Source organism: Camelus ferus, chromosome 20, assembly GCF_009834535.1.
Source record: "Camelus ferus isolate YT-003-E chromosome 20, BCGSAC_Cfer_1.0, whole genome shotgun sequence".
In the NCBI taxonomy this organism is placed as follows: Eukaryota; Metazoa; Chordata; class Mammalia; order Artiodactyla; family Camelidae; genus Camelus; species Camelus ferus.
In genome coordinates, this window is record NC_045715.1 from 20238171 (window position 1) to 20257113 (window position 18943).

An 18943-nucleotide genomic window follows, 5' to 3' on the forward strand; every position below is an offset into this window, starting at 1 on the left:
GCCGGGAAATTGGGGGATTTGGAGGAAGAGGGGCTGGACGCTACGGGAAGGTGGGAGTGGGTCCGCGGGGAGTGGCCGCCGCCCAGCGGTCGCCAGAGGGCGCGGCGGATGCCCAGACTCGAGTTTGGCTCGCCTGTCCTTCCGATCAGCCCCGCAGCTTGAAAGACACCGACAGACTGCATGCCATAAGTAGAAAAAACAGGCTGAATTTTATTTTCCTGTAGCGCGTGTTTCTCGGGAGAGCAGGGAGCCCTTAGTCAACCGAATTAAGAGCGGGAGAATCCGATCAGCTAGGTTCAAGGATGGAGCCCAGGGGTGGGGCATACGGAGCTGAACAGGCCAGAGAGGGGGAGCCTTGCTCCCCCTGAGCCCGCAAGGTGTGGAGCCTGGAGGGGCAGCCACTATAGTCAAACTTGCAGGCCTTGGTCCCGCTCCTAGGAGGGCGAGCAAGACGTTGGAGAAGAGGATCCCTGAGGCACAGAGGCCAGTTACAGTGCCAGGGGAGTGGTCAGGCCCCACCCTTCTCCTTATGAGGAGGTGGTTAATGGAAGGTCAAGCCCTAACACATAAAGTCTCCACTCCTTCTTCCTGGCTGATGAGAAGTGGACCTTGGAGTACAATGGCCGAAACTCAGAATTTAGGAAATGGAGCCGGGCCCAAGGAAGTAGAGGCTCAAGCAGGGGAAGGGATGTTTCCTTCAGTCCATGGATTTGGGCCTCTGGTCTGAAGCAGCCAGGGCCTGGATGCTAAGGGATTTGGAACTTGGAGGGGGAGAGGAAGTACTGGACTTGGAACTTCAGTACATCAGCTCCTCACTCGGCCTCCCCGTCCTGGGGCCGGGAGAGCAGGTGGAGTTTTCTTTGCAGCTGGGCCCGGAGGTAGCGGAGGTCTTGCTGGTCAAGTCCGTGAGCCAGGCCCAGGTAGAGGGTAAGGAGGAGAGCAAGGAGGAGCCGGTCAGTGCCCAGGGTAGGCACCACCCATAGCACTGTCAGCAGCTCTATGCACACTGGGTGGCGCAGGTGGGAGAAGAGTCTCAGGGCCCGGGGAGACTTCAGGGCCAGAGGCTCGCCCAGCCCCAGCACATGGTAGTACACCTAGGAGAGGGAGAACAGCTTAGAAGCGGAGTCAAGCCCTTGTCGCAACTTAGCTGCCTCTTTCCTCCCCTTCCAGCCACCCTCCTTCTTTAACTCAGGCCCAGGAACCACCCTTCTGAGACTTCGGCCCCTGACCCTTATCTCAGGTCCATGAACCTTCCCTAGACCCAGGTGGCCATGGTTTCTGGCCTTTGAGGGAGGGCTGAGGGGAGATGAAAGCAAGAGGCAGGTGGAAGAGTATGGCAGGAGGAGGGACATCCTTGGAAAGGAAAAAGGTGTTCTAGATAGGATCAGAAGTCTCAGGTAGGGATCTGGGAGCATCACCTGTTTGAGGCCCATGAGCTCTGCGTAGTCAAAGACGAGAAGGATGCTGAAGATGAGGAGCCAGGAAATGACGTGGAGCACAAAGCAGAGGAGGGGCACCCAGGTGGCCCATGGCTCAGCCCGAGCTTCCCACAACACAGGGCCCCTGGGCACGGGCTCCCAGTACCGCATCACCAGCTGAAGAAGGATGAGGGGCTGAGTATCCCAGCAGCCCATCCTCTTGAGAGACCTAGACCCAGAGGCTGCCCCCACCCCAGGCTGGCCTGCTGCTCTCCCCACCTCTACCATGAGCATATTCACCATGTGGAGGGTGCTGGGTGGGGTCCCAAGGATGTAAGGATGACCTGTCTCTAGTCTGAGGACTTACAGAATGGATGAGAAAAACCAGAAAGTTACACAAAGTAGCCTATGCCAAGCATCCCTCTGAGAAGACAGATGAATGCTAACTGAGAAGACTTCTCTTGAGACCTAGGGAAGTGGTTGTGAAGAAAGGATAGGGCTGAAGAGGCTTTAACAAGGGGACAGATCTTAAGCAGGACAACATGAACAAAGTTGCAAAGGTGAGAATGCACATATTATGCTCAGGGAATGACAAGCAGTACACCCTTCTTGAAAAAAAGTAGGGTCTGTGCTGTGGAGGAATGGAAGCTGAGATTACACTCCTGAATACCCTCGGTTCTCCTCCTAAACTCGAATTTAATCAGAAGCCTAAAGTCTTTGCCTTTCCAATCAACGGCATCCTTCCCACAGGCTGTTTCCCTTGGGGACTGAGCTGCCAGGGCTTCATACCTGCAAGGCCAAGGCAGTGCATGCCACATACAGTGACCTCTGAAGGACCCCAAAGTATCGGGACATCCATGCCTTCACTGTCTCAGTTGCCATGAGGCTGTGCTGCCCCACAAATAGTAGTAGGAGCCCCAGATCCCAAGCCAGGGGGACAAGGATGCTTTGGTCCTGAAGGGCAGCCAGCCATCCCTGGCGGGCATCTAGTGGGAGTTGGAGAAAGGGACAAAAGATCAAAACAATGGGAAGCACTCCCTACCCTTATCTCCCCTTGGTGCTCCAGGTTCTAGCCCTTAATGCTTTCAAGAGCCTTAAGGCTTCCTCTCTAGGCTTTGCTCACCTCACTTTTTTTTTGTTTTTTGTATTTTCCTTTAAAAAAATTTCTTTTTTGGCGGGAGGAGGTAATGGGGATTGAACCCAGGACCTCCTGCATGCTGAACATGAACAGTATTGCTTGAGCTATACCCTTCCCCCTCCACCTTATTTTCCTATTCCGTTTTTTCCCTCTTCCCAGGCCACCTTCAGAGCTGGGGGAGAGGATTCATGTTGGGTAGTCACGTAAGGCAGGGCTAGAGGGGCCACTATTGGATTGCCCCTCTTGTTTTGGTTCTCCAAATGCTCCCTCTTTTTAACACTCTCCTCTCCATAGTCCTCTCTACAAAGCACTTTCCTTAGAATACTCTGCTCATCGCCCTTTCCCTCCCCCACTCCTCACTCTACCGCCTCTCCAAACCGCTAATCCCTGAGTTCCTAATTTAGCCCTCTGGTCTTCCCTGAGGCTTCTCCGTGGCTTTCACGGTTCTAGTTCCCTCTCCTAGACTTCCCCTGTCATTTGTCTCTAAGCCCCGCCCTCGCTCCCTCTACTCCGGCTCCACCTCCCTACTCCAGAACTCATCCTCGGTCCCTCCCGCTCACCGGGACCACCAGACTCCGGGATCCCTCCAAGAAGCGGCCGAAGGGAGGTAAAGCGCACGAACTCTACTCCGGTGCCAAAGGCCAGGATGAAAGAGGCGAGGGCAGCAGGGACGAGCAGCAGAGCAGGGGCCATGGCGAGAAACACAGGGGTGGGGAAAGGGGCGGGTTTGGGATTCCCGCGGCCGCAGGCCCCGCCCCGGCCGCGCCCCCCGCCTGGATCTCTGCCCCGTAGGGCGGGGCTCCTGCGCGCCGACGTCCGGGCTTCCGGCCTGCTGCGCGGGACTCTCTCACCAGGCTGTAGAGCACATTCTCGGGTGCTTGTCCCGAGCCTGCGATCTCCGCGTCACAGAAAGGAACGTTAGAATCCCAAGTGAGAGGTGAAAAGGGCAGCGGCTGTGCAGTCACTCACGTGGGTTGAATCGCAGTTCGGCTAGTTTTCACATCTAAAATGAAGACAGTTTCTTGCAGGGTTCTTGCAGCAACACAGCATTGTGAACCCCCTTTCCTTTAACAGCCTTGACGAAAAAGCATCTAGTAAGAGGTTACAAAGCCTCAGTTAACACTTTAATAATAAACGGTGAAGACTACAAACTTGTGGTTGCCAAGGGGGCGGGGGTGGGAAGGGACAGACTGGGATTTCAAAATCTGTAGATAGTGACAGGCATGTGCAGCATAGATAAACAAGATTATACTGTATAGCACAGGGAAATATATACAAGATCTTGTGATAGCTCACAGCGAAAAAAAAATCTGACAATGAATATATGTATGTTGGTGTATAACTGAAAAATTGTGCTCTACACTGGAATTTGACACAACATTGTAAAATGACTATAACTCAATAAAAAAAAAGTTTAAAAAGAATAATAAACGATGAGAGAACCTGACCCTAACCCTAACCCTGTTGACCTAGGCTGAAAAACTCAAAGCTCTGAATCACCTATTACATCTTGTTAGATTAAAAAGAGTTAATGACTCTTATGCCACAAATTAATGCTTATTCTGTAATTTATTATAAAGTTGAGTTGTTGCCTCTCCATTTGCTAAGGGCAGAGAACTTACCTGTAACACCAAAAGATTTGTTCCTATAATGCCAAAGGCTGTTGATTTGTAACCATGAGACTAACAATATATTAAAGTATTTGTGATAGAAAATTTTATAATTGTAAACTTTGTAGTAGGTTAATTTTATCCAAGCTTGTGATAATTAACTACCTATGACTTTAGTCTTCAACCTCATTAGTTTGACTCCACTTATTAGTCAGAAACCACTAACATCTTTTGTCTGAAAATTTTTCCTACAGCCCTGTTCGTAATACAGACTAACATCTAAAAATCAAAATAAAAGTAAGGTTTTTCTCCATCAGAATTAAAGATCATGTAGCTAAAGATCTAGTCACAGTAGCTATGACCATAGTAGGGACCTTAGACATAGTTAGGCTGATTTCCTCAGCTAATAGATAGAAGAAATATAGTCCTAAAGAGGTCAAGAAAATTTCCCAAGATAAGGAGCTGCTGGTCCTGCAGGCTCAGGGACCACAAAATTACCAAACAGCATCCCATAGGCTCTACATTCCTTTTCCTCGCTCCCAGAGGCTCAGTACTCCCATTGTCCTCAGAATTAACATTGTTGTACATTGTACCAAACATCATGTTTTCCCTCCTGATTCACTCTCCATCCTTTCTGCCTCAGGAAGTTTACCCGAATGGGCTGCATCAATGAAAATCACAGCATTTGAGGGAACCCTTTATACATAACTGTTTCCTCCTCTCAACCTTTTGGGTTTAGAGGTGGTCACAAAAGAGCTGTGGCTACTAGGGTGCTGCAAGATTCTTTGTGATTTCTGTACACTCTGCCTACTTCTCATTTTTACTTTATTAAACTCTCCCCAAATTATCCTAATTTGACTGTGCCATCATTTCCTGTTAGGATCCTGACTGATAAGAGACATTTATTACACAATGTGCTACGAGCTGTAGGATTTGTTGGAAGTGTAAGAAAAGATCTCTATTCTCTAGAAACTTAAATTGGAGCCAGTTTAAATTTAAACTGGTATCCCTCATGAAGTAGGCATGCACATGCATGCAAAGTGGGGCTGGAGAGACAGCAGGTGCTATAAAGAATCCAGTGGAGGGGGGTGGATATAGCTCAGTGATAGAGAGCATGCCTATCATGCACATGGTCTCCAATGGACCTCAAGGACATGGGACATGGACAGTATGAGGCTTTGAGTTGAGCAAGGGGACTAATATTTGGGTCCTACCATGTGCCATACTCACAATGGCTGTGCTTAATGAGACTAGGTGTGTTTAAAAGCCAGCAGTGTTTGGCAAAGCTCATGCTATTTCTACTACACCAATGTTTTCCAAACTTAAGTATAAGTTACCTACAGTAAAGTACACAAAACTAATCAATATTTTTTTAAATTGAAGTGAAATTCACGTAACATGAAACGAACCCATTCATAATGTGTGCAAGTACCACCTCTATCCAGTTCCAAAGCATTTTCTCTTCACCCCAAAATAAAACCCTCTATCCCTTAAGCAGTCACTCCGCATTTTCCCTCCCCCACTGCCCCACTGCCCCTGGCAACTACCAATCTACTCTGTCTTTATGGATTTACCTATTCTGGGTAGTTCCTATAAGTGGAAGCATACAATGTGACCTTTTTCATCTGGCTTTTCACTTAGCATAACACTTTTGAGGTTCATCCTCAAAACACTGCAGCACAAATAGTACTTCATCCCCTTTTATGTCTGAATAATATTCCATCATATAGCTATGCCACAATTTATCCATTCATCTAGTGATAAACGTTTGTGTTGCTTCCATCTTTCCACTCTTATGAAAGTATTGATATGAACATTCGTCTACAAGTATTTCAACATCTGTTTTAACTTTTGGGTATACACCTATGAGCATATAGAATTGCTGAGTCACATGGTAATTCTATGTTTAACTTTTTGAGAAACGGTCAAACTGCTTCCCACAGCAGATGAACCATTTTACATTCCCAACAGCAATGTATCTGGGTTCCAATTTCCCTACATCCTTGTAATCAACCAACTTTTAAAATTTACAAAATAAAATTTCACTATACCATAAGGCACAGAGTGAATATTTATTTATCACAGAGGTTAAGCCCAAGCTCTAACTTTATAAATCCTGGGAAAGCAGGCCAAAAGAAAAGACAAAGTGCAGAGATTTGCTCAGTGTCAAAGCTAAAGGGCACTTCTAACCAGATGGGGCAAGGAGAGAGGAAAATATTTTAGTAGTGTTTGATAACTCCACCATGAAATTTACTCATTCCAAGCATCCCTTTAAGTTCCTGACACTAAAATTATTCCCACTATCTTCTGCAGGGTATGTGTATGAATACCAGTAAGAAAAGAAGAGAAATAAATGGCTTCCAAACAGGAGGCAGGATACTGTGCGTGTCATAGAGCAGTAAGTACATCAGTACAGCTAAACAGGAGCAGCCACTTAAGATATCTGAGCATGGCACTGGCCTCATTTAAGAAAATCTGTGGCTCCTAATCTCTCTATCTTTCTTTATCCATAAGCTTTTTCAGCCCCACCCATGTTCGGAGACAAATCAGATCAGTACACTCCAATCTTTTCTAAAGCCCTAAGTTCTCTCTTCCAAATATTTTTAACACCTTATTTGGTGGTCTGGAAGGGACAAGGGTACTTGGGGCAGAGGTTTCAGATGGATGACATTTTCAAAGTGGAGAGGACAAAGGCCTCTGGCTTGGCTTCCTGCTTCAGTACTCCTGTCAGCAGGAACTCAGGTGAGAGGATGGGCAGCCCAACCCGAAATGGAATGGAACATCGAGGAAAGTCCTTGGAGCATGTGATCACCACTCTCTGAGGCTGGAGAGAGACAAAGAGTGAAAACAGAAAGTCAGGAGTGAAAAAGAACCCTAGAAATAGGTTTAGGCCCACTCGTCTGTCTTAGCAGCACTAAAAGAGGACCTCCTGGTATGAAGTCATATGAAGCACACGATCTATGAAGAACTCTTAGCAGAAAAGTTGAACTTGAACTTGTTCAAGCTTTTAAAGCTAACTACCATTTACAGGGAATACAGAAGACAGAAGAAGAAGAAGAAAATAAATGATACAACAAGAGAGCAAATAGAAAAATCCAGACTATGGAACATCCTAAAGGACAACTGACCTAGTTTCCGCAGGAAATCAAAGGCATCAAAAAAGGCTGGGTGCGTTGGAGGGATGCTCTAGAGTAAAAGCCAATCAAGAGATACAACAATTGTGACAATATATGGACCTTGTGTGAATCCTGACTTGAACTGTAAAAAGACATTTTCAGACACCTGGAGAAATCTGATTAATGTGGTATGACAAAGTGACCAAGAAACAATTGTTACTTTTGTTATTGACCAATAATGGCACTGTGATTATGTCAGAGAATGTACATATTTCCTAGAGATGTATATTTTAAGTATGTAGAAGGAAATAATATGATGTTTGCACTTTCCTTTAAAATACTTCAGCAACAAAAATGAAAGAAGAAGAAAAAAAAGGATACATAGAGCAAATGTAGCCAAATCTAAATTAACCTGTCGAATCTAAGTGATTGGTGTACGGAGGTTTGCTGCCTTATTCCCCCTCCCTTTGTGTATCCTTGAAAAAAAATTTAAATACAAAATAAAAGATAAGTCCATTTGGCATCAGCAGACTTCTTTCCTCTTTTCTATCCTTCTGTCCCATAGGTCTTCCCCCACCCTCTGGCTACATTGTGTCCATCTGTACCTCCATTCTTCCTCCAACCTGTTCCCATTCCAGCCCCTCTAACAGCCACCTCACCACATCTGAACACCCCACCCCTACCTTATAGGACCGGGGCATGCTGGGTAGGAAGGTGCCTCCACAGCAGCTGATGATCTCGCCCATCTGCAGGGGTGGTGGCTGGACTCCTGGGGTCACGTGAATCTCATAGCCCTAGAGGAAGACAATGGTGGAGACAGCAGATGATACGAGAGGCTGGGGAGCCTTGGGAAATGTCTGGATGGAGGGCTGAAGCATGGGGTAGAAGACAGCCTCTCACCTCCAGCAGCCTGCGCTCCCGAGCTCGGCTCAGGGCCTCCCGGAGGCTGAAGCCAAAGTTCTTCTCCTGCTCGGGATCAGTCACCACATACTCATCCGGGGGCAAGAAGCAACCTGCCTTGCGGGACTAAGGACAGAACAGTCAGCATCAAAGCTCAGCCTGGCTCATCACCCAGCTCTTCTGTCTAGCATTTACAGGGCGCTCACGAAATGTCTTTTGAATTAAACCTCACTAACCTCATCTTCCTGTACGCACACTCCTCCCACTGCTTTCTAGAGCCCTATGTGAGCAGTCTTCTCCGGTCACTATCTCTATGGGTGGGTCCATCATCATCTCCTGGCCTCTCACCTGGTGCAGCCAGTCCAGGGAGAGGATGGGGATGCCCCGCCCCAAGGCACACAGGAACTTAACAGTCCGACGGATCCGATCAGTCACCAGGTGGGAAGCCTCAGCCACTGAGCTGGCCAGACTGCCCCCCAGGGCCAGCACTGCCCGCTGTCCACGAGCATCCACCACTCCTGTGAAGAGCACCTGTGAAGTGGGTCAGCCTGAGCAGGTCACAGCAACCAGTGTCATCAGTGCCCATCTCCCAAATCCCCTCGGTCTCCTCCCACCCTCCATCTCCCATGAAGCCTCAGGGCCCCGGTCTCCTACTTTGGGGGCTGTGGGCTCTTGGTTAGATTTGGTCTGTCGGAGGCTGCGGCTCTGTGTTCCTGGGGGCTCCTCCTCCGCCTGGCCTCTCTTTCTCTTGACTGCTCCTGGCATCACTACATCCTGGGATTGAGAGGGAACTTGGTGGGAGTTTCTGAGCCCCCAAGCCCTTTCCTAGCATCGTGGCCCCTGCCCTCTCCTCACCTCTTCCTTGCCCGGCCTTGTTGCAGTATTTTCTTCTTCTGTGAAGAATGCCGTTTTCTGGGGCACTTCTCCCCTTTGGAGCCGTTTTTGAAGTGGGGGTGAATCCGAAGTAGCTAAAGGCCTCTTGCGGTTTTGAGAGGCCTTAGGCTGAGGCTCTGGGGTGAAGCCAGATCTACCTGCTGCCTCCCCCTTTTGGATCTGGGGAGCATGAGGGGGCACCTCAGGAAGCTGGGCAAAGGTAGGCTCAGGAATGGTGCTAACGGACTCAGCTGCTCTCCCTGCTCCTCGTCTTTGGTTCCTCGAGGACCGGGAGTTAGGTTCAGGGGGTGTAGTGCAGGGCTCATGAACAGTGGGAGCTGGGAGAGACCCATGCTTCCTGGTGGCCCTCGGCCTCCTGCTGCAATTGGCTTGAGGGATAGGCTTAGGGGGAATGGGCTGTTCTGTGGGTTCAGGAGACTGGAATTCAGGGGTGGTAGAAACTGGCACAGCACTTACTGTAGAAGACCTTAGTGTCCTGCTCTGACCACTCTGAGCTATTACCTTGGGGGTGACAGGCTGGTCTATGAGGGAGGGAGGTTCGAGGTCATGGGCTGTGGGTTCAACTGGTTGGGATGTCTTGACAGAGGACCTACGTATCCTGCCCCGAGTGGCCTGAGATGGAGGCTCGGGGGTGAGACACTGGTCTTTAGAGGTGGAAGGCTGGGGCTCAGAGGTTGTGGGAACAACTGGTTCAGGGGTCTTGACAGAAGACCTACATGTCCTGCTCTGAGTGGCCCCAGATGTGGGCTCAGGGGCAACAGGCTGGTCTGTGGGGACAGAATGCTGGAGCTCAGGGACTGTGGGGACAAGTGGTTCAGGAGTCTTGGCAGAAGACCTGTGTGTCCTGCCTCGACTGGCTCGAGATGTGGGTTTGGGGGTGACAGGCTGGTCTGTGGAAGTGGAAGGCTGGGGCTCAGAAGCTGTGGGGACAACTGGTTCAGGGGTTTTGACAGAAGACCTGTGTATCCTGCCCCGAGTAGCCCTAGATGTGAGCTCAGGGGTAACAGGCTGGTCTGTGGGGGCAGAAGGCTGGGGCTCGAGGGCTATGGGGACAACTGGTTCAGGGGTTTTGACAGAGAACCTATGTGTCCTGCCCCGAGTAGCCCTAGATATGAGCTCAGGGATGACAGGCTGGTCTGTGGGGGTGGAAGGCTGAGGTTCAGGTGTTGTGGGAACAACTGATTCAGAAGTCTTGACAGAAGAACAACGTGTCCTGCCTCGACCGGCCCGAGATGTGGATTTGGGGGTGACAAGCTGGTCTGCGGAAGTAGAAGGCTGGGGCTCAGCGGCTGTGGGGACAACTGGGTCAGAGGTCTTGACAGAAGTCCTGTGTGCCCTGCCCCGAGTGGCCGCAGATGTGAGCTCAGGGGCAACAGGTTGGTCTGCGGGGGTGGAAGCCTGGAGTTCAGGGGTTATGGGGACAACTGGTTCAGAAGTCTTGACAGAGGACCTATGTGTCCTGCCCCGAGTGGCCCGAAGTGTGGGCTTAAGGGTGACAGACTGGTCTGTGGAGGTGGAAGGCTGGAGTTCAGGGGCTGTGGGGACAACTGATACAGGGGTCATTTCCAAGGACCTCTGTGTCCTGCTCCGAGTGACCCTAGATGTGGGCTCAGCCCTGACAGGCTGGTCTGTGGGAGTGGTAGAATGGGGCTCACAGGGTAGAGAAGAAACTGGAGAGGACCCCTGGGGCCTGATTTTGGGGTTTGGGTAGGGAGGGTCCAGCTCTGAGGAAAGGGGAGTCTCTAGTGCTTCCTGACCCTCATTCTGCCTGGTCCTGGGAATGGGCAGTTCTAAAGGAGGAGGAGAGGGAGAAGGGAGAGACTGAGGTGCAGGAGGCTTTTGGCTCTGAGAGATGAGGGGGCTGTGGAGAAAGGCTGAGGCTTCATGCACTTCAGGAGGCAAACAAGCTTCTGGGGACTCCTGATCACCCTGGGGAGAAACAGAAGCCAGTGAGGGAGGAAAAGGCAGAAAGAAGAGAGAAAGGACTTGGATACTATTCTTTTTATTTATTTATTTTTATGGAGGTACTGGAGAGAGAATCCAGGACCTCGTGCATGCTAAGCACGCATTCTACCACTCAGGTCTACCCTCCCCACCCCCGATCCTATTCCTGATACTTGTTTCCGGTTAGAGGGTGCTCAGTGGCATTTTTCTTTCTGTCTGGGACCCCTCCTCCATTAGACCAGGGACTTCCTGAGGAGGAAGCAGCCCTCTTTCCTGAAGACATCTCCCCAGGATGCCAGTATAGTGTTCTCTGAGTATGAATGATGGTAATAAAGAAGACAGTTGGGAGAAAGAGGGAAGAGACCTGAAGACAGGAACTTTCTTTTTGAGTCAGGTAGAGGGAGACAGAACTTGGGAAACAGATATTGAGAACAACAGGTGTCAAGGTAAACAGATAGAAATCAACTAAGGAGCAGTGAAAATGGAAGGAAAGTGAGAATGGGGGGAAAGGGTGGATGAAAGCAAGGTCAGGGAAGGAGCAGTGGAGGGGATAGTGAGATGACTTATGGGGTGGGGTGGGGGTAGACAAAGCAGTTCTCACCCTGGAAGCTTTCTCAGCAGGTGGCATCTTGCAGTTCAACTGGCCTAGACAAAGGTAAAGACACGCAGCTGAAGTCTCAGCAGTCAGTCACTCAGGGGCTGATTATCATGAGGACTGTGAGCCACCTTGGCTCCCCTCTACCTTCACTTACCTCTCTGCTGCCTCCTGGGGCTCACTGGGGCTCCCCTTCCTCCACCTGACTGGCTCCCAGAAGCTACTGGTGCTGAAGCAAGTCCCTGAAGGTCTCCCAACCCCACTCCAGGTTCTGGTGTCAGACTGGAGGCCTGGCCTTTCTGGTCCTGGCCCCCCTTCTCTGCCTCCCATCTTTGTGGGTTTCTCTCCAGTATCACTTTGAGTACCTTTACTTCTAACCCACCTGCCTCATGTTCTCTCTCTGACCCTTCTTTCTCTGCTTCTCTTTCATTTATTTCTCTTGCAAGAGTTTGCTGCTCTGCCTCTTTCTCTTGTATTTCCTTGTGTGTCTCAATTTCTACCTTCAAACTCTTCCTATCCCTTTCGGTACTTGCACTTTTCACTTTGTTGTCAGACTCTTGTCTCTGAGCATCTCTAGATAACACCTGTTTTTGTTCTCTGTCCTGTATCCCCCTGGTTAATTCTTCCTCTCCCACTGCATCTTCCCTCTCTCCCTCTGATGGCAGTTCCTTGGTTTCCCTCTCCAATGGCCCTGTCTCAGGGGTCACCCTCTCTGCTGTTTCTCTTGGTGTACCCATGTCTTTCTCCACAGTCTGCATCCCTCTGCCCTGCATCCCCAGTGGGCTCTCTGGATGTTGCTCTGGCAGTGCTGCCCCAGGTGGAGAAGGACAAGATCTATGGGCCTCAAGGTGGGTGGCAATGGGCTGGGTCACAGAAGCCTCAGACTCTCTTGGACAGAATGGCTGTGTAGCCAAGACCTCCCATGGCTCATCCAGGGCACCTGGAAGCAGATTCAGAGAGAGAGAGGGATGTAGGTTGAAAAGGTGGTAGCTTGAGAAGAGATTAAGATAAATTCATGCATAATACATTTAAATGGGTTAGTAAAGGAAAGCTGGAATAAGGAAGATAATCAACATTTAATGTTTGTCTCAAAAAGTGACACCATACCTTCATGTAAAAGCTCTCTCAGGCAGGTGGGTATAGCTCGGTGTTACAGTGCATGCTTAGCATGCACGAGGTCCTGGGTTCAATCCCCAGTACCTCCATTAAAAAATAAAAAAAGTTCTTTCAGTAACCTCTTAAAAAATGATGCTAGGCTGGTGGCTCTATGGGTCTGACTTAATATGGCATTTTTTTTTTTCTGATGAGATGAAGAAATATCAGCCAAATGTCAAAAAATATGAAAGAAATGCGCAGAGGGAGAAAACAGGAGGTCAAGTTAGGGGCACAGAGGAGGGGAGAGTTTCTTATACCTGCGGCCTGGAAGCTGCAACGGGAAGGGCCAGGCTCCTGGGGCAGAGTAAACAGGAAGGCCTGGGTGGGTTCATCCTCCATGCTGGGGACTGCTGCACAAGAAAGCCTGGTCTGAGCACTGCTCCTCCACCCACCTCTGGATCCCGTTCCCAGTCTCCCGCCCTGCCCGCTCTGGCTTTCACACCCTTCAGGGACCACCAGTCTAATCTCCCGGCTCCTGCTTGTACCAGTACCTATGCAGCATAGATGCCCTCACCTTTCAGGCTCGGGTTCTCTCTCTCCACAAAGCACTGGGTAGCTTGTAGGTCCAGGTCTTCAGAATCTGGTCGGGAGGAATACAGGATAGATAATTTAAAAATCATATCTCATCTTAATGTCTAACTTTTTCTTTACTGTTCAGAACAAGAACAACTCCTCAGCCCTGACCCCCTTACAGTGGGTTAAATCTTTGTGCCAAAATTCTTATATTGAAACCTAATTCCTAATGTGATGATATTAGGAGGTGGGGCCTTTGGGATGTGATTAGGATCATGAGGATGAAGCCCTCACGAATGGGATTAGAGCCCTTCTGAAAGAGACCCCAGAGAGCTCCCCTGTGCCCTCTGCCTTGTGAGGACACAGTGAGAAAGTGGCTGCTTGTGAACAAAGGGCAGGGCCTCACCGAACACTGAATCTGCTGGTGTCTTGATCTTGGATTTCCCCGACTTTAGAACTATGAGGCAAAATTTCTGTTTTTTTATAAGCTACTCAGTCTACAGTATCTTGTTATAGCAGCTCGAATGGACTAAGGCACCATATAAGCATTCTTTACTTCAGGTGTCAAGGGAGGAAGGCAGGCCAGCACTTACCATCATGGTTGTCTCCAGAGTTCATGGTCCCGTCCACATGTGGTTCTCTCTCCCTTTCTGAGGGGGGCTGGGCTCCCTCTCTTTGTGACTGGGTGGGTTCCCCTGGAGTGCCTGTGTCCACCACCAGATCTGCTAGGTTCTCCCTTGAGACAGAGTGAAGGCCTGGCTCCACTTGTGACCCATCCTGGGCCCCAGCTGTAAGAGCTCTGTCCTGTTCAAGAACGGCTGCAGCCCACTCTGTCCCAGCATCCCTTTCTGCCGGCAGCTGGCTCTTGCTTACATCTGCCACCACGGAGGCTGCTAAGGAGGTATCTTCCTCCACATCTGGTTCACAGCCTCCAGCTGGAAGGGGCTGGGCTTCCTCTAGATGCACCACCGGCAGCTTTGCTGGGCCTCCTTCTGCTTCCACATCTGTTTGACATGTCCACGCCACAGGTACCTGATGCTTGTCCAGAAGTATAACCGCTGACCCTGGTGGGACTTCTTCCTCCACTTGTGGGTTGACGCCCACTGAAGCAGAGGCCTGGCTTCTCTCCAGATGGACCCCAGGGGAGCTCTTATCTTCCTCTGCCTCTATGTCACTGCCCCTGAGAGAAGGTTGGCTCTTTTCTGAATGTGTCTTGTCTGTGTGACCCTTGGGAACAGTTCCTATCTTTTCCAGTGGGAGCCCCTCTTCCTCCACGTCTGTGTCACTGTCTCTCCCTGCAGAGGCTTGGATTGGCTTCAAAAGGACCACAGGCTGGGCCCTGTCTGCTTCTGTGCCCGAACCTCTGTTCCACATGACAGCCTGGCTCTCTCTCAGACGGGCCAGAGTCAGCGCCGCTGAGACTTCTTCCTCATCATCTGTGTCGCTGTCGATCATCATGGAGCCTTGGCTTCTCTCCAGAGGACCCGTCAGGCGGGCCTCCCTTTCCTCTATATCTGTATCACTACCAGCCGGGCTGTCCTGCAGACATGCCTCGTCAGGTGCCCGGGGATGCTCTGTACCAACTTCGTGGAAGATTTGCCTCTTCTTCACAGGAACTACGGCTGGGGTGGCAGGGATCCCCTCTTCTTCCTCATCAGTATCACTGTCTATGAAGCCAGAAGGCTGGGCCCTTTCGGAATGGACCACAGCAGGCTGTCCTGGAGGCCAGCTCTCATTGCCCACATCTGTGTCACTGTCCTCCTCAGCAGGCTGGCTCATCTCCACAATCACCCCGACTGGAACCACCCCATTCCTTGCACCTGGCTTGACCTCTGTGTCCTGGTTCCTCTCCCTCGGTGAACACTGATCCTTTTCAAGCTGGATTTCAGTTGTGACAGGTTTCAGTGGTTCTGTCTCTGCAGCAGGCCCTCTTCCGGCAGCAGAGGAGGCCTCCCCTGACCCTGGTTGTTGACTTTCTTTGTCATCTGTGTCACTGTTCAGATGGAAGGCAAAAGGTGGCCCTGGGCCATCCGGGGCAGGGGAAGGCCCCTCTTCATCGCTGTGAAGAGAAGAGAAAGAGTCTAGAGAATCTATCTCCCAAGATAGGATACCTCACTCAACTGGGAGCTCCTGGAAGGCAGAACGAGGTGCTATTTGCTTTTCTATCTCCAACAATTAGTTCTCTGCTTGGCACATCAGAGGTGCTCAATAAAAATTCAGCTGAGTGAAAGAGTATGTGGGGCTCCCCAACTTCAAATTTCATGGTCACTGGCTCTCATAAGATCTCGTAAGGATTTTCCAACCCCTGCCTCCTCGTCCTTTCGAAGGCTCCAATGTCTGGCCTTTGGCACTTACCTCTCTGGAACTACTGTTGCCAAAGAGAAGGTCCTTGGTTCTTTCACCACACGCCTTTCAGGAGAATCTGTCAGGAGTAGAAAGGAATAAGTTGACAGTTTCATACTCACCATGCCAATTCCTCACCAGCCCTCCCAATACACTAACTTACCAACATCCTCCTCAGAGTCCTCAGCCAACAGAAGTCTGTGGGGTTGAGTTCCTCTCTGTACCCTGGGTGTCTCCTCTACAATTAGAGGGCCCCGGGAGACATAAGGTGGAAGGACATCCAAACGATGGTACTGGCAGGCCAAGTCGGCAAAGAGAATAATCTCCCGGTCCCTCAAACGATGACTCACCCCGGGGCCCAGGACCTTAGGAGGCCTTAGGATTTGAGTACCATTGAGGCTCCCACAATCCCGAAGGACCGGTGCCTTGTCCCAGGCCAAGATTTCAATCACTGCATGTTGTTTGGAGATGGATGAAAAGGGCAGGGACACGGAGCATTCAGGCATTCGGCCTACCACGTTCTTCCCAAGGTATAGTGGGAAATCTAAAATTTAAAGAGGTAGAAACTAACACAACACTGTAAATCAACCATACTTCAATTTAAAAAAAAAAGAATTAGAGAGGTAGAAAGGTTCTAAGTCCAGAGTCCTGGCCTGCTATTAGGAAAATGTTCCTGTAAAGTACCCCACTACTCACTCAAGGTCCCCACATGCATTAGAAAAATAAAAGGCCCTAGGATATCTAGGTAATAAACAGTACACGTAATGTGTTATTTATAGTCAATCTCCCTTGCCGTCCACACTGGATTATTTTCTATTTTGGTAAAATACACATAAAATTTACCATTTAACCACTTTTTTTTTCATTTAACCACTTTTAAGTGTTTGGTTCAGTGACATTAAGTACATTCACGTTTTGTGCAAAACATCGCCACCATCCATTTCCAGACCTCACTGGATTTTTATTTGAATCCCTTCACCCTCTCCCACCAAAGTAAAATCACCCCCATTGAGTCCAGGGCCTGGAGCAATCAACTCAGTCAGCCCTCTCTTCTCTATTCCCAAGAAAACATTTTTTCAGATCTCCTTGAGCCATATGTAAGCTTGCAACCCTCCAATTACTTCCCCACAGAAATAAGAGGCCTATACCAGTATTTCAGCACCCAATGCCCCTGACCTTTTTCTGGTCCGTAGGAACTACTGAAGATATGCAGTTGCCCTAGGGGCTCCAAGCTACACCCCAAAGATTCACTGGGTCTCTCTTCGACTTCCTCCTCTTCCTCAACATCCCAGTTAACAACCTGGGTGTCCTCCATGATCTGGGAAGAAAACACATTATTATCCTCTCGGTCAATGGTTCACACACACAGCCTCAGAGAGGAGACTGATGCGCAGGATAAACCTGGATAGTTACAGAGGCTGACACTCTTCTTTCTGCCAATCATTCTGTTGTTATCCTTCTAAGTATTTAAAAAATATCTTTGACTATGCACAGTATAAGAACTATTACAGGGTCCCGAGTACACAAAGATATCCAAAACATGTTTATTTATAGACAAATGTTGTGAGAAACAATGCTTAGCCTTAATATATTTAACACACTGATAGTTTTCATTCCGTTTTTCTATTCTCTATTTTTTAAATGCCAACTTGCAAACCAGTAAATTGATTTCGCTATCCACTATGGGGTTGCAAGCCAATCTGAAAAAACTATTTTAAAGGGAACTAACTTTTGTCAAGTATCAACTATGTATCAGGCATTGAGGCAGGCGTTTAGGAAACTAAGACTAAAAATGTTAAATCATTTGTCCAGGATAACATAGCAGCTATGTGAAAAGGGTTGAAATAAATGTGTTTCTGGTTGCAAAGCCCATACTTTTTACAATTTATCAGACCAGCTCAGTGTGATCAGACTAAACTGCAAAGAATCATAACAATGAACAGGTAGAGAGGCTTGCTAGGTGTCAAGCATTGTTCTAACTACTTTATATTGGCTGACTAATTTAATCGTCACAAGAAACCTGTAAAGTATTATTATTTTTTATTTCTTAAATGAAGTCGTAGTATAGATGGATTAAGGTACTTGTTCAAGGTCACCCAGATAATGTCTCTCCTCTGTTTAATATTCTTTGATGGCTCTCCATGCCCAGAAGGATAAAGTAAAACCTAAACTCCTTAACAATATTCTTCACCATCAGAACCTCATGTCCTGAAACGTATGCCCCAGCCCCACCTCACCCAAGCCTATGGTTCAGCCACACAGACCTTCTCCCCAATCTCTGAACACTGTCCCCATTGTCCCTCACATCTGCGGGCCTTAGCCAGTTCCTTAGCCCTCTGATCCTAGTTTTCTGGTTCACCTCCTACCCACACTTCACTGTCAAATGTCACTTCCTCAGCAAAGCCTTGCCTAGAGTCTTCTCTGCTTTCTAGTGTTACTGATGCATCCTAAGTGTTTCACGGTGGTCAATGGACTTGTACTTATCCTAACAGTTTTCACCATAGTGTAGCCATACTTTCCATTTCTGCCTCACGCACCCCCTTGAGAAACGGACCAGCAGAACTGTGTCTTTTTCCCAAGGGTCCATCATATTTATTCAACAGTAGTTACTGCGCACCTGGTACTGTTATAAGTATTCGGTATACATTCATGAACCAACCGTAAAATTAACCTTGCCCCCCTGATGAAAGAACGAATGAGATGAAAACTCAAAACAGTATGGGTGCGAATCACTTAAAAAGATGTTACCCTAAAGGGAAAATGTTGACAGGTACAGAAAGTAGGACGCCTCCATGGAGACAGTATTAACTCCGTTCTTATAACTGGCTAACTCAGATGGCGTCCACGACCCTCGGCTCCAATCCAATGGGCCACCATCTTTGATCTCCATCCCACGGGTTCCCCACTGGCCCAACGTCTCCCTGCGTCTTCACACCTAAACTCAGGGAGGGGCCTCAAGTAAAGATGAGAATTATAATCCCGGAGGCAAATTTCCAAGTCTCCTCCACCCAGTCGTACCCGAGGCACGCCCCTCCCGCCCTTCGGGAGAACCAAGATGGCACCCGGGGAGCCATGGGCGAGGCCCCCCAGAACTCACCTACTTTCAGTCCCCGCGCGCGCCACCAGTAACGGCCGCGACCGGGGTGGCGCGAGTGCCTGAGCGGGGAGGGGGCCGATTTGCTATTGGCTCCTGCCGCTGTCTTTCACAGCCCGGCTTCACGCCTACAGATCCAGCCGCCAATGCGGAGGCACAGGCAAAGCCCCGCCCCCACCCTGCCCCCTTACGGCTCAAAGGGCGCTTCTCCCCGGACACTGAG

At 49.3% G+C, this 18943-nt stretch overlaps 2 protein-coding genes across 9 annotated transcripts; both read right to left on the reverse strand.

Annotated features, from left to right (window-relative positions):
* Positions 1-189: 189 nt before the first annotated feature.
* Positions 190-3519, reverse strand: NRM (nurim). 3 transcript variants are annotated; one of them, XM_006191619.3, is made up of 4 exons: positions 3117-3519; positions 2208-2404; positions 1419-1595; positions 190-1094 (listed from the first exon to the last, which is right to left on the reverse strand). In XM_006191619.3, the coding sequence occupies exons 1-4, from the start codon at positions 3247-3249 to the stop codon at positions 813-815; spliced, it is 789 nt and encodes a 262-aa protein (XP_006191681.1). In that variant the 5' UTR covers positions 3250-3519; the 3' UTR covers positions 190-812. The 3 variants fall into 3 exon arrangements, with proteins under 3 accessions (XP_006191681.1, XP_006191683.1, XP_032319389.1); XM_006191621.3 differs by lacking the exon at positions 1419-1595 and having other exon boundaries at positions 191-1094; XM_032463498.1 differs by lacking the exons at positions 1419-1595; positions 2208-2404 and having other exon boundaries at positions 808-1094.
* Positions 3520-3525: 6 nt separating this feature from the next.
* MDC1 (mediator of DNA damage checkpoint 1) lies at positions 3526-18903 on the reverse strand. 6 transcript variants are annotated; one of them, XM_032463435.1, is made up of 15 exons: positions 18724-18903; positions 16803-16944; positions 15790-16170; positions 15639-15705; positions 13877-15342; positions 13285-13350; positions 13028-13120; positions 11773-12555; positions 11622-11665; positions 9038-11005; positions 8837-8956; positions 8531-8713; positions 8183-8308; positions 7966-8076; positions 3526-3559 (listed from the first exon to the last, which is right to left on the reverse strand). In XM_032463435.1, exons 2-15 carry the CDS (start codon positions 16939-16941, stop codon positions 3554-3556), a joined length of 5553 nt encoding a protein of 1850 aa, XP_032319326.1. In that variant the 5' UTR covers positions 16942-16944; positions 18724-18903; the 3' UTR covers positions 3526-3553. The 6 variants fall into 6 exon arrangements, with proteins under 6 accessions (XP_032319326.1, XP_032319324.1, XP_032319323.1 ...); XM_032463433.1 differs by lacking the exon at positions 3526-3559 and adding an exon at positions 6220-6990 and having other exon boundaries at positions 13028-13117; positions 13285-13341; positions 18724-18902; XM_032463432.1 differs by lacking the exon at positions 3526-3559 and adding an exon at positions 6220-6990 and having other exon boundaries at positions 13285-13341; positions 18724-18902.
* Between the last annotated feature and the right edge of the window lie 40 nt (positions 18904-18943).